Genomic DNA, 13180 nt, shown 5'->3' with positions numbered 1-13180 from the left:
TGCTTAGGTCACTTTGATAGTGTTGATGAACTCACCACCATATATAATAAACCGGTCAGTGTCTCAATGCAATCTCTTCACTTCCATGGTGACAGACAACTGAGAGATTCGAGTACTTCAAAATAATTTAATACTTGCATTATTTGCTGACTGGTATCTCCACCCAGGTCATACGATCCTCTTCAACGAAAGTATCAAACAAGCCCGGCTACGCCGCTGTTAGACTTTCGGTCTTGTTTCCTTTACAACGGATCCTAAAGTCCCTTTGTTGTAATTTTAACCTCTATAATTTTCAGTGAAACTTTAACAAACCTTCGTAAATGATTTTCTCCAGGTGTCGGGCAGAGAGAAGGAGGAAAGGCTGGAGGGGGAGAGAAGAGAGATGTATCGAGCTGTGGATGAAAAGGTAAATCACATGAAGAGGTGGCTCAGTGAGAGACAGAGTGTGAAGCTTTCTCACCTTGAACACCAGAGGGCGAACCTGCAACAGGAGATGGATTCTCTCTGTGAAGAAGAATCCACCCTCAAAGCATCACTCAAGGAGCTGGAGGCAGTTTCATTTCTGGAGGTGAGGCTGATTCTGAACATCGCATGGAAGACAAAGTTTAAGAGTTTCACTTCAGAGCGACATTATTATTTCAGAATAGGATATTGAGGCTTTGGTTTGAATTTGACACAGACACAGACACAGACACACACTTGCAGACACAGACACACACACACTTGCAGACACAGACACACACACACTTGCAGACACAGACACACACACACTTGCAGACACAGACACACACACACTTGCAGACACAGACACACACACACTTGCAGACACAGACACACACACACTTGCAGACACAGACACACACACACTTGCAGACACAGACACACACACACACTTGCAGACACAGACACACACACACACTTGCAGACACAGACACACACACACACTTGCAGACACAGACATACACACACTTGCAGACACAGACACACACACACACTTGCAGACACAGACACACACTTGCAGACACACACACACACACACACACACACTTGCAGACACAGACACAGACACACACACACACACACACACACACACACACACACACACTTGCAGACACACACACACACACACACACACGCACACACACACACACACACACACACACACTTGCAGACACACACACACACACTTGCAGACACAGACACACACACACACACACTTGCAGACACAGACACAGACACACACACACTTGCAGACAGACACACACACACACACTTGCAGACACAGACACACACACACACTTGCAGACACAGACACACACACACAAACACACACACACTTGCAGACACAGACACACACACTTGCAGACACAGACACACACACTTGCAGACACACACACACACACACTTGCAGACACAGACACACACACTCACACACACACACTTGCAGACACACACACACACACACACACACACACACACACACACATGTAGACACAGACACACACACACACACACACACACACACACTTGCAGACACAGACACACACACGCACACACACACACACACTTGCAGACACAGACACACACACACACACACACATACACACACACACACTTGCAGACACAGACACAGACACAGACACAGACACACACACACACACACACACACACACTTGCAGACACAGACACACACACACACACACACACACACACATACTAGCAGACACATACACACACACACACACACACACACACACACACACACACACACACACACACACACACACACACACACACTTGCAGACACAGACACACACACTTGCAGACACACACACACACACACACTTACAGACACACACTTGCAGACACACACACACACAGACACACACACACACACACACACATGCAGACAGACACACACACACACACACACTTGCAGACACACACACACACACACACACACTTGCAGACACAGACACACACACACACACACACACACACACACACACACACACATGCAGACAGACACACACACACACACACACACTTGCAGACACACACACACGCACACACACACACACTTGCAGACACACACACACACACACACACAAACACACACACACACACACTTGCAGACACAGACACACACACACACTTGCAGACACAGATACACACACACACTTGCAGACACACACACACACACACACACACACTTGCAGACACACACACACACACACACACACTTGCAGACACACACACACACACACACACACACACACACTTGCAGACACACACACACACACACACACACACACGTATGACAATTCCATTTATAAATTGTCCAGTATTTGGTGATTCCTAAAACATAATATTGTTACAGCCCCCCCTCCCCTCACCCCCCCCCCCCCCCACCAGTCTGCACTGGTTGCCTGGTTCGAATCTGGTTAGTGTCAAAACGACAGCAACCGTCATCTGCCTCAAATACTCCCTGTCCCATTTGCATTTGATGACCTTTGACCTTGTTACCATACAGATTGATTCCCCAAAGTGAGTGAGGGACATGCTGATGAGCGATCACATGACTGATCTTAAGGTGCAAGGTGGGGTAAAATAGCACGTTTCACGTGCCATCAATAAATTGAAATTATCAGTCTTTCCAGTGAACCTACCCCCCACAAACCACATACTGCTAGAAAGCTTAGAGTATGAGGAATCCAAAAATACAGACATAAGTGAATTTCGGATACAAATAAACATGTGAGCTTTAATTTTATAGACACATACAAAAATGTTTTTTTGGTTGACATAATTGAAATTGGAACTACTGCTAACTGCCTCAGTCAATCTGTTATTTACCCCTTTGGGTAGTTAGTATGGGTATATCCAAAGAGACCAGTGATGGCTTTTCAGTAAATTGTAATGATAATTACACAAAATATTTTCTTTGTTTTTAAAGAAAAATACAAGGATTTTTTTCACAACTCAATTTGTGGTCGGGGTATCTTAAAAAGCCATCATTAATTCATCCAACATGTTAAGATGATTATTAATGCCAAATTTCATTCAATTTGGATGATTAGTTTTCAAGTTATTTCAACTTATTTATTTGGAAATAAGTACCAATCAAAACAGTTTTATTCTGAAAATATATACTTCAAATAACACTTTGACATGAAAAACAACAGTTTTTATTTTTTTATTTTTTACCCCACTGTGCACCTTAATCCTTGGCTGAGCAACCAAAGTCACACCACGTAATGTGATCGTCTGGCGGGTCGGAGACCGTGACCAATTGACCTTTAACAGGTTGTATAAAACTAACAGATGAAGCCACCAGGACAACCACAATTCACCCAGAGCCCAAATCTAGTTCATATTGCTTATTGCAAATGCCATGGAGAGGAAATAAAAGGTAGCAAAGCATGAAAAATATGTAGGCCAACAATAATTCCCCTTGCACAACCACCCAGTATACGCCCACAATTGAAGGAACAAATTGTCATTCCTCAAGTAGCCGAAGCCTTATCTGGGCCTGATACAAGAGATAGACGAGGGACATTCACAAGAAAAAAAATAACTTCTGGGCAAACCGACTTGTTTTCAAGTCCACAGTTGTTCCCTTCGGCAGGGGGGAAGGAACGCCACCCGGCATAGAGGCGTGGTGTTGGCAGGCGTGGTCTCTGCTGAATCTGCCTCACCAGCACTCGGGCTCACAGCTGCATCGTGCTCCCCCTGGTCCTCCTGGGATAAATGTCAGCAGGCAGAGAGAGCATCTTCGCCTGCACCCCACTTAATAGAAAGTCGCATACCAACGTCACTGGGTGAGAATTACACCACTCCACTCTCACTCACCATTGGTGAGTGGCCCCTGTTTGGCCCCTGTTTGACCCTTAATCCAATGTGCTGGGGATACAGGATACCATCAGGGGCAGTAGATTTAGGATACCAGTGCTAAAGAGAGATAGACGGCTGCTTGCAGTCCCTGGTCAATCTGCCTGAGTGAACTGCCATATTCGCCGGCGCTGAAGCAGCTCTCTGAATATTTCCAGAGAGATGTTCACTCTCACAGGCATATGGACAGATGAACGAATTAGAGCAGAGGAAGAGCAGGATAAATTTGCAGCAATTTTGTCATCACTTAGTCTGGTGTTGTCCAGAAAGTCCAGAACCAAATCTATCACCTCGTCCATAAAGCCTGGTGTTGGCTTAATGGTTGAGGGGGCTGGCTTAAGATCTTAAGGTGTTGAGTTTGAGCCTCTGCATTAACGTCAAATTGACACCAGGTGGTTTGACTCGGCCTGCCATCCTTGTGAGGTCGACAAAATGCATACCAGCTTATTGGTAACGGGGCATTGCAACGGGCATTGCATCAGCAGGACAGCTGCACCCACAGAAAATGATGCAGCCAAGTAGCCACAAGCTGCATACAAAACAACAACTACCTCATCCAGAAGGGAGAATTTGCCATTGGGACAAATCTGGATGGGAAAGTTCGCAGATCGAATCAGTCCCATGGAGTCCAGAAGTCCTTTCCTGAATTGCCATGGCTGATGAGAGAGGTACCAACACTGGGTGGAGTGAAAATAGCCAAAAAAATTTTTTGGGGGAATTTTAACTAGCTAGATATGCCAAAAGGTGCCATTACATCTATAGAGCACTGTGTTAAAATTGTATTAAAACTGAACAATATTTTGATCTCCCTCAGTAACGTTTTATTTTACTATACTATGCAACATAGTAAAACAGCTCATAGATGCATTCAAATCATAGGTCTATTATAGTTTGTCTCAGAATGTTAGTCACACAGTTACAATGTGAAGTGTGTGAAGTCGCACTTAGATTCAAACGATGGCATCATCTGTCGCGAGGCGACACGGGCACGGATGAAGCCGTCTCGCCTTTTCTTGCCACACACAGCTTGAGCGGCCTCGGTCACGAGTTTCACAGTCCTTTCCACAGCCTGTGTGTGGCAAGAGAATTTAGGGAAGAGGACAGTTGGGGTGACATCCATCGTGATAAGTTCCTTCAGCTCAGGGTCTGACATGCCTCGGATCACGGGAGGCTCCGAGATGGCGCACGCTCCCCAGTCAATTAGGTCGAAGTACTCCACTGCGTCAAAGTTGAGTTTAGCGGGGACCTTGAACCGTCCTATCTGTCCAGTAGGCTGTCTGTCTGTTGCTCTGGCTTTCATCACTCGCCGCAAGCCCCATTCTCGTATTTGAGGTCGATGGTCAGTTATCATGGCCAGGAGTATATTGTTGTGGATATGAGAATTGTGTTTTTTTTATTGTGTTGTCCATTGTAAAATATCACCCTCCTTCCTCCAGTTGTGTATAAAGGTCAAAGTGCGTCCCGTAGTTAGGTCATATACAATCACGTTAGCCAATCATAGATTTCCTCTTTGTTGACAGTTATTTCCTTATTCTGTGTAGGTTAAGGCTCTGTTCCCACTAGTTGACATTCTCCATTGCACCAAGTGAAATAAGGTAGATCCCCTTTCATTCCCATTCCCAAAGCCTCTACTGCCAACTGCATTCGCCGCCGTTGCCATGTGCTCCGGCTCGGAGAAGAAAGGCGTGTCTCCACCTCGTCAGAGAGGGGAGGAGTGAGTCGGCCCCGCTCGACCAACCCAGCAAAAGGGGTTTGGCTTGAGCGGGCGGAGAGAGAGCGATCGGGGAGGTTCGCAAAAGTTGAAGGGCGGGGCCTATATAACCCGCAGCGGGACGCTCCCCACGCGAGAGAAGTTCCAAGAAAGAGTTGCGCAAGAGACGGCAGATGCGTGAGAGAGTTGGCAGTCCACCGGAGCCCAGTCGAGTCCAGTCCAGTTGAGGAGGAGCGGAGAGTCCAGTTGGAGCGGCTGACCAAGGAAGGCCCCACAGCAGATGAGTCCTGGGAAAGCACACGACGTCCCCACGGCAGCACGGAGAGCGAACCAGAGAGTTGCGCCAGGGACGGCAGATGAGTAAGGGATCCCCACGTTGAGTCCCCACGATCCCGTTGAGTCCCCAGAGAGTCCACCACCACCAGCTTGGAGACCACGCAGTTTCGACCCGCTGCGACGCGGGAGCCAGATTGCGGTGGCATCGGTGGCCGTCGAGGTCCCGCCCGACATCCCGTGCGGGATCAAGCTCCAGCTCCGGTTCCCGTTGGACCTTCCTCTCCTTCCACCGAATCGTTCCTGCCTTCATTCCCCATTCGTGTGAGTCCGTCTTTGTTTGTTCTGTCCTGGGTTTAAGTAAGACTGAATAGGTAAGCTAAGTTTCACTGTGTCGTTCTGGTCCGTCCCTCTTTCTGCCTTTATTTTATTATCCTTCCTTCTCCTTGGTTTCTTTGAATGGTGTAAATAGTAATAATAAATCATATTCATATTTCCTACCTCTTGTTTTCTTTCCTCTACATCCGTCGTTGTTGTCTTTTCCCTCATTGGACACCTGTGGCACGATTTTGGCCAACGTTTCAGGATCGGGTTAGTCTTTGTTAACGGTTCGGGCCGCGGCTGCCATCCGCTCGGCAAATTACCATCTTATCCGCGGTCGCGAACGAAGCTGCTCACCGGCCTTTCCGGAGGCCGCGGTGCAGCTTCAGGGACCACGTCGGTCAGTGACAAGCGAGGGGACTAATTCCCCCTCAAAGGGGAACCATAGGCCGACGTTGGGTTCTGTAACAATATTTTCCGGATGTGCAAAGTACGCGTTGCGGTGCATAACAGGGTCAACGATCTTCTTGTGTTTAGCGCTAAGGTATCATGACTTGACGATCATCTGGTGGATGTGCCTGGCTCCATCTTTGCATGACGAGTGGACTTTGATGGAAAACCACATTGGAGCATACACTCGAATGATGTATGTCACCATGGTTTTCAACTTCTCGGGTGGTGTCTTGACGCTGACGTACAGTCGGAGTATTCTATTAGCTGTTGGAAGCCACCGAGAGTGATTTAGGCATCCAAGGTTTCGTAGGGCCAGATCGACGCTGCATTCACCTTCGCTAATGCCATTGCACATTTCCAAGAGATATTGCTGGTCTGTACTCCAGTCTCTCGGGTCCTCATTTGGCAATGCCTGACTCGGTTTCACTGGCGTAAACAATGTTACAGGCTGTTCATTACACGTTGATAGACGTTTTCCGATGGGTCCTGAGAATCCACGCGGGCCTGTAGTTGTGCCATCGAGTTCCTCGAACAGATGCCACAGCGGAAGTTCATTGGCATGAAGAAGACATACCAGCCACTGCAGTGGACGATTGAAGGTTTCTTCCAGTTGTCGTATAACACCTCCTGTATGTCCCGTATTCACGTTAGTGCAGTCACACCCGACTACATTGATGTCCTCTGTCTCCACATTCCGTTCCTTCAGACGAGCGACTAAAGACTCTGCAGTCTGCAATGCTTTTGCTGGATCCTGATGATGGAGTTGTGTGGCTGAAGTACGATGAACCGGGTTCTTCGATGATGCTGATGTGTTCTTCTTTGACTGTTGTTCGGTGATTCTTGTTGTCAGTGCCGTGAACCTGAGTCATGGTGTTATCCTTCCTGCCATCAAAGTATAGTCCCTCTATGATGGTGCAGACATCACTTTGAAGTTCTTCTCGAGTTTTGCTACGTTCTCTGCGGATCTTGCTGCGATCAATTATTTTAGAACGGTCTTTTGGTGAAACTACGCCGAGATCGTGTAGAACTGATGTAGCTGATCTGTCAGAGACGCCAGTTCGGTCGCAGGCTTTAGCGAGCGAAGGTAGTGAGATCGTCATTTGTTGCTGTTGTCGAACTGGTTTTGGTGTGCTCTGGAGATTAACTGATTCAGAAATATACTCATCGTCAGTCGCGCTATCCGCGTAGTCTTCTTCGCTTTCGTCATACGTAGAAGCAATCTGACTTTTTGCATCTTCGTCGTGAGTTTTCATTCGTTTGAGATTGGTCTCTTCTCTTTCCGCTTTCCTCTTCAATCTTGATGTCTCTTCTTGATCTATTCCGCCAATTACCATGTTCCTCGGTCCTCTCTGGTCTTGAAGGAACTCTCGCTCTTTTTGCGGCACTTTATGTTCTTTCAAGCAGTTACAGTTGGACACCATGTCAGAACATTTACATTTGCTAAGATCAAACAGATTGTTAGATTTGTCGAGAAAGTCTGCGAGTCGTTGTTTGTAGGTGGCTTGATCCTTTCTTCCCTTGTAGACTTTTAGGATTGAATTGTACTTGTCATGGAAAGATCTGAGTTTTTCAATCGCTTGCGCGTGCGATGCCGTTGGAAGAGAGGCCGTTTCCCATACCTCTTGAATTTCATAGCACAGTTTGTGAGATATGTCACCAAATGAAGGGTATTTGCCATTCTCCGTCCTAAGCTGTTGCCGAGATTGAAGGTATCCTTTCATGACATCAGCGTACGTTGGGAGAACGTTAGTTTGGATGTTTCGTGGAGCTCCAAATATCACGCATGTAACTTGATCTCTTGTGACCGCCATCGTTCTGAAAACAAACAAAAACAACTTATTACAGGCTTAACTTAGGGTTCCCCAGACAGACAGACAGCACAAACAACACGAACTCACTCACACGAATTGAAGGGGGGTGGCAGTAGTGCAGCAATCGCCCAAGTGCAGCAAATCGTCTCATCTGGCATAAATAGTCCCAGCCAGTGCTAATATAAACGGGGTGCGTATCACTACGCAGCTCACCAAACCACCCCCGTCGGTGACGCTCCTCATCCCTGGTTGGCTGGCTGAGGGTTTTGTGGCCACGCCTTTGATGACGCGGGGGTGGGCCACACCCTGTTCTGGTGCCCCGCCCCCCTTCTTCTCCAAGTCACCTCGTGGTCAATGGCGGATCAAAGCATGTATCACGAAATGCGATACATGTCAAAATGCGGTAATATGCCAAAATTTCAATCAGATTGAGGGCGATGAAGGAGTGGTCAGAAATAATTACAATTTTGCAGGATTGTTTCTATGGTCATTTGGCACATTTCCCATATACTAGCTTATAAAATAATTTTAAATGATATTTTTGCTCCACCCTAAGTCCAACACCCAGCCAATTTGCATGGTGACAATTGAAATTTGCCACATATGGAGAGTAGAGAGAGTTGGGATGAGTGGGAAATGTTGGTCCTTGTTGTTTGAGAGAGAGTTGAAGATGGAGTTGTCACTGTTTGGAGAAGGGTACAACACACAGACAAACAAGAGTTTGGGGCAGAGGGGAAGTTGCTGCCAGAGGTACTCCTGGGGATTGGGAGGTGTAAGATCATTACAAGGGCAGTGGGAAATTGAGTTATTGTAAAAAGCAACTCAGCTGCTGTGCGTCGTTATCCAAAGTCCACCAATACACAACGGTTTCAGTGGTTGTCTGCAGAAAATTAAATACAGTGTCACATGATGACTTGGGCATTTCTAAATAAGCCCCATTAGGAGAACATTTTACTGTGCAATTTAATCTGCAGAGCAAATCTCTGCCCAATAAGTTGCCCAGAGTATCTGCTGCTAGCAGGAATGCATGCTGTCCTGACAATGGTCCTCATTCCACATGTAATTTTTTGTTACATGAGTTGATATTGGTATTCCTTATAACCCAATTGCATTTATACGTGCTTGTGACAGCAGAACATTGGGAAGTCACTCTGCATAATTGTCGAGCGTGGGGCGCTTGTATCTATTAGGAAGGGGATTTCTTGTCCTGATACCTTCATAGTAAGGGTCGGTTCTTCGGAAGGTTTAGAAGTTGGTAACCGTAATGCTGATGTTTGGCCCAGGCACACCTATTGTTGTTGTGGTGTGAAGGGGTTTTGCATAGTCCACGCAGCCTGATTTTGGGGCCATGGGTTAAAATTTGGGTTTTGTATTGGCCGTGGTATAGGCATACCTTTGTTTGGGCACTGCTTGGCTCAATGTCCAACTTGGCCGTACCCGTGGCATGTGTTCCTGCCCACATATGGTGTTAGATCCTTGGCCACGATTACCTCGCATACCTCTCTATTGCTTGCGATACCCTCTATCTCCTTCCTTTTGCATTGCACTTACTTGCAACTGCATTAACTTATTAGAAGCTTCAATGCTTTGCATCAATCTTGTGGCAGTGTCTGCTCCTTTTTGATCCATTTAGCGAAAGCAATGGGCGACATTTGGCAAAAGGGCCACTGTATCTTTTGTTTCCCACTCCAAGCATGTTTTCTTTACATCGGACTGTAATTTTGCATTTAGCCCATTTATGAAAACGTGGAAGAGGCATTTTTCGCCTGCATCGCCTTTCATTCCTGAATGTTTCCTAAACGCCATCCGCAATCGTTCTAAATAGTCCGTCGAATCTTCGTCAAGTTTCTCTTTGCATGCCTGAATTTTGCCCCAATCGATTCCAGTGGGCACAATTTCCAGTGCTTGTTTTAGCAGGCCGATATTTTCCTATCTTATGCTTTTGATCCATATTCAGGGTATGGCCAATTGGCTTTGTTTAAATTGGAGTAATAGCCCTTCAGCCACAATCATATATCGAACAGGACATTCATATCTACGTATGCTGGTTTATTATTGACACATTATTGACAATTATTATTTTTGACAATTTGTTTGACAAAAATTTGGAATGCAAAACAATGTTTATTCACCAAAAATTATATATATATTTGTGAAATTTATGAGGATCATCCCGACTCTGGGGATGGACCTCACAATGACACTTAAATCGGTCGCTGACCAGGGTCGGTACACGTGTACTTGTCCATCATTTTGTCCCGGGAATTCTCTTGCGGCATTTGCAGTACATTCCCATCATTCTCATGATCATTGTCTACATTAATTATGACACTTGAACTCTTGGGACTCATTTCTTTGACATGAGTGATACTTTTAGTGGCTATCCGCCTCGGTGTTGCATGACTTTCAGTTGGTCTCTCTGTCGTAGTGGTACTTGTTGAAGCCTGCCCCAACTCATCTCTTAATTGGCTCGATAATCCTCCATACAGAGATTCTGCCGCAGCCATACCCGATGCTCCCCATGATGACGGTGCACTTAGCATCACTGGGGCATAAGGTGGTGGTGGTGGCGGCGGCAGCTGCCAGTCGTCATCTTCATTTTCCTCTTCAACAATTAGCTCTGCCTTTACGGCTCTTTGCACTTTCTTGTCTTTCCCGATTTCCAGCGGCATTCGAGTCGTAACTTCATTGAGCAAACCTTGTGCCTTATCGAGATTACGTCTTGAGCTAGATAAGGCTGAAAAAATTATATTGCTGGTCTCTGGTCAGACCAAAGTTCCAGAATTGATGCGGCGATGGGTTTTTTTTTTTCTTCTTTTTTTGCAAAGCATGGATTGCACATATAAAGGTGTTGTTTTTTGTGTCCTCATGCCTTGCGGTCCTCCTCATCTGCCGTGGCGCCGTCCAGAGAGAAATTAAAGACAGCCAATGGGACTTGTAGGCCTTTTTGTAAATAATGAACAGAAGCTTAAGTTATTTTAAAATGTATTTATTCTGAAAATCATTAAGTTATTCAAGCATATTATAGACTGCCATTTCGTTCTCTAGATCGCCTCACCGTACCGTCAAACATTCCAATGCGTCGAGCGCGTCAACACTACTGCGCATGCGCAAGTGGTCTAACAGGCCGATGGTCTCCCACGATCTCTTCTCCCAGTCCAGCAGATTATCACAGACACTTACAACTTCATGACAAACGAGATAGGATCCAGGCCTAACTAACGAGACCATCCTCAGCTCTCTAGGCCTTCCGCTTGCTTCACACGAACCCGACAAAGAACGTCTTAGTTTCAATAAATGACAATAGCCAGCCGATTTGATTCATGACGGCACGGCACACAGCACTACTCATATCTTTGGAATGGCTAGTTGGATTTGGACAAACTAAACGTAGTTTTGTAGGGGAGAACCGTGCGCGAACGTCGATACCAATGGGGACCCTCACGGACCCGTATTTCCCGAGATATCGTGCTGGCCCGGCAACAACAGGCATGCGCTGTTGTAGGAACTGTTGGAAATTAAAGAAAAAAAAAATTGTTGACGTGCAGGGTCACAATCGATGCACGCACTGAACAGAGACCGGAAATATATTTTTCTCGGCCTAACTTTGATTTTTTCATTAATTTTCATACTTTCCTCAAGCCTCATCATAAATGCTTCCCAATTTACTTCCATTGCAGTTTTCTGATTCTGCCCTCTAATTTTCAATTCCTTAGATTTTCCAGTTTCTCTCTATCAAAAGTACCATCTTCTGGAAAATTCAACTTTGTCTCACCCTCTGTCCACTTACACCATTTCCGAACATCACTTACGGACTCCGACCCGTAATTTTCATACATGTATCTGGCGCAAATTCTCCCATTGGGGGGCTCAACCTGGGCCGAGTTTCCATGCTTATTGCCCCTTCCCAAGCTTCGCAATTGCAATACACAGGCTGTTGCACCAAACAACACAAACACCAGGATAAAACAGGGCAAACGCCAATTACTCAAACAAAACAATTTGTCAATACTTAAATTTTACAATTTAAGACATGCAGTCTGTTACGCCACATTTACAAAACTACTTTATTTAACACTTCAAACATCCGGACTCTTACCCAATGGGACTTCTCATCCCATACAACCCATCCTCTATACCTCTGGTGTAGGCATTACACTGTGCGCACATTGGGGATTTTCACCCCTTGTCTCTCTTTGGAGACTTTACCTCCTGGATATCTGCATCTTCACAGCATTTGAATCACAAGCATGCAAGACCTCCAGCTAGTTGGATTTTAACTCTGTGCAATCCAGCTGGCACTCTTAACATTCAAATCATCAGCCCTCTAAACCTCACTGGGGACAGGGAACCCCCTTTTCCAAACCATCGCAAAGACAACAGGATTCAAATTGCTTTCTCTGGCCTTATAAATCTTTAAACTCTGAACACTTCGGATCGCGTTACCCGGTAGGTCAGAGACGGGAATACGACCTGCAGTTAGGGCATTTACCTTTATTCCAGCCGGCTGTCCGTGTCTGCCATCACCCAGCCGAGCCCTCCAGTCTCCTTTCTCTCCTCTGGGGTTTGTGATCCTGCCGACTACGCCAATTATTGTTGAAGAATTAGCTTTGCGGTTCGAGTAATACATTTATTAATAGAGTTGATGCATCAAAAAAAAGTATGCATGGAGAAGAGCTACACGCGAGGCAGCATGAAGATTATTCTGGCCAGAGTGCTT

General features: G+C 46.0%; 2 protein-coding genes across 12 annotated transcripts in view; one reads left to right on the top strand and one right to left on the bottom strand.

The window, feature by feature from the left end:
- The window catches only part of LOC137414956 (E3 ubiquitin/ISG15 ligase TRIM25-like), a 1058494-nt gene that overhangs the window by 482318 nt on the left and 562996 nt on the right, over positions 1-13180 (bottom strand). The gene's annotated exons all lie outside the window — the stretch shown is intronic.
- The window catches only part of LOC137417051 (E3 ubiquitin-protein ligase TRIM11-like), a 150100-nt gene that overhangs the window by 100137 nt on the left and 36783 nt on the right, over positions 1-13180 (top strand). For 6 of the 11 annotated variants that reach the window (XM_078770105.1, XM_078770109.1, XM_078770111.1 and 3 more), the window contains exon 4: positions 335-568. The exons of the other annotated variants lie outside the window; for them this stretch is intronic. In XM_078770105.1, coding sequence (XP_078626231.1) covers positions 335-568 — 234 coding nt within the window. The remainder of the gene's footprint in view (positions 1-334; positions 569-13180) is intronic. 11 annotated transcript variants of the gene reach the window in all.

Source organism: Myxine glutinosa, chromosome 1 (genome assembly GCF_964187855.1).
Source record: "Myxine glutinosa chromosome 1, kmMyxGlut1.1, whole genome shotgun sequence".
NCBI lineage: Eukaryota > Metazoa > Chordata > Myxini > Myxiniformes > Myxinidae > Myxine > Myxine glutinosa.
The sequence above is the reverse complement of the archived record's forward strand: the minus strand, read 5'-3'. Positions and strand labels throughout refer to the sequence as shown.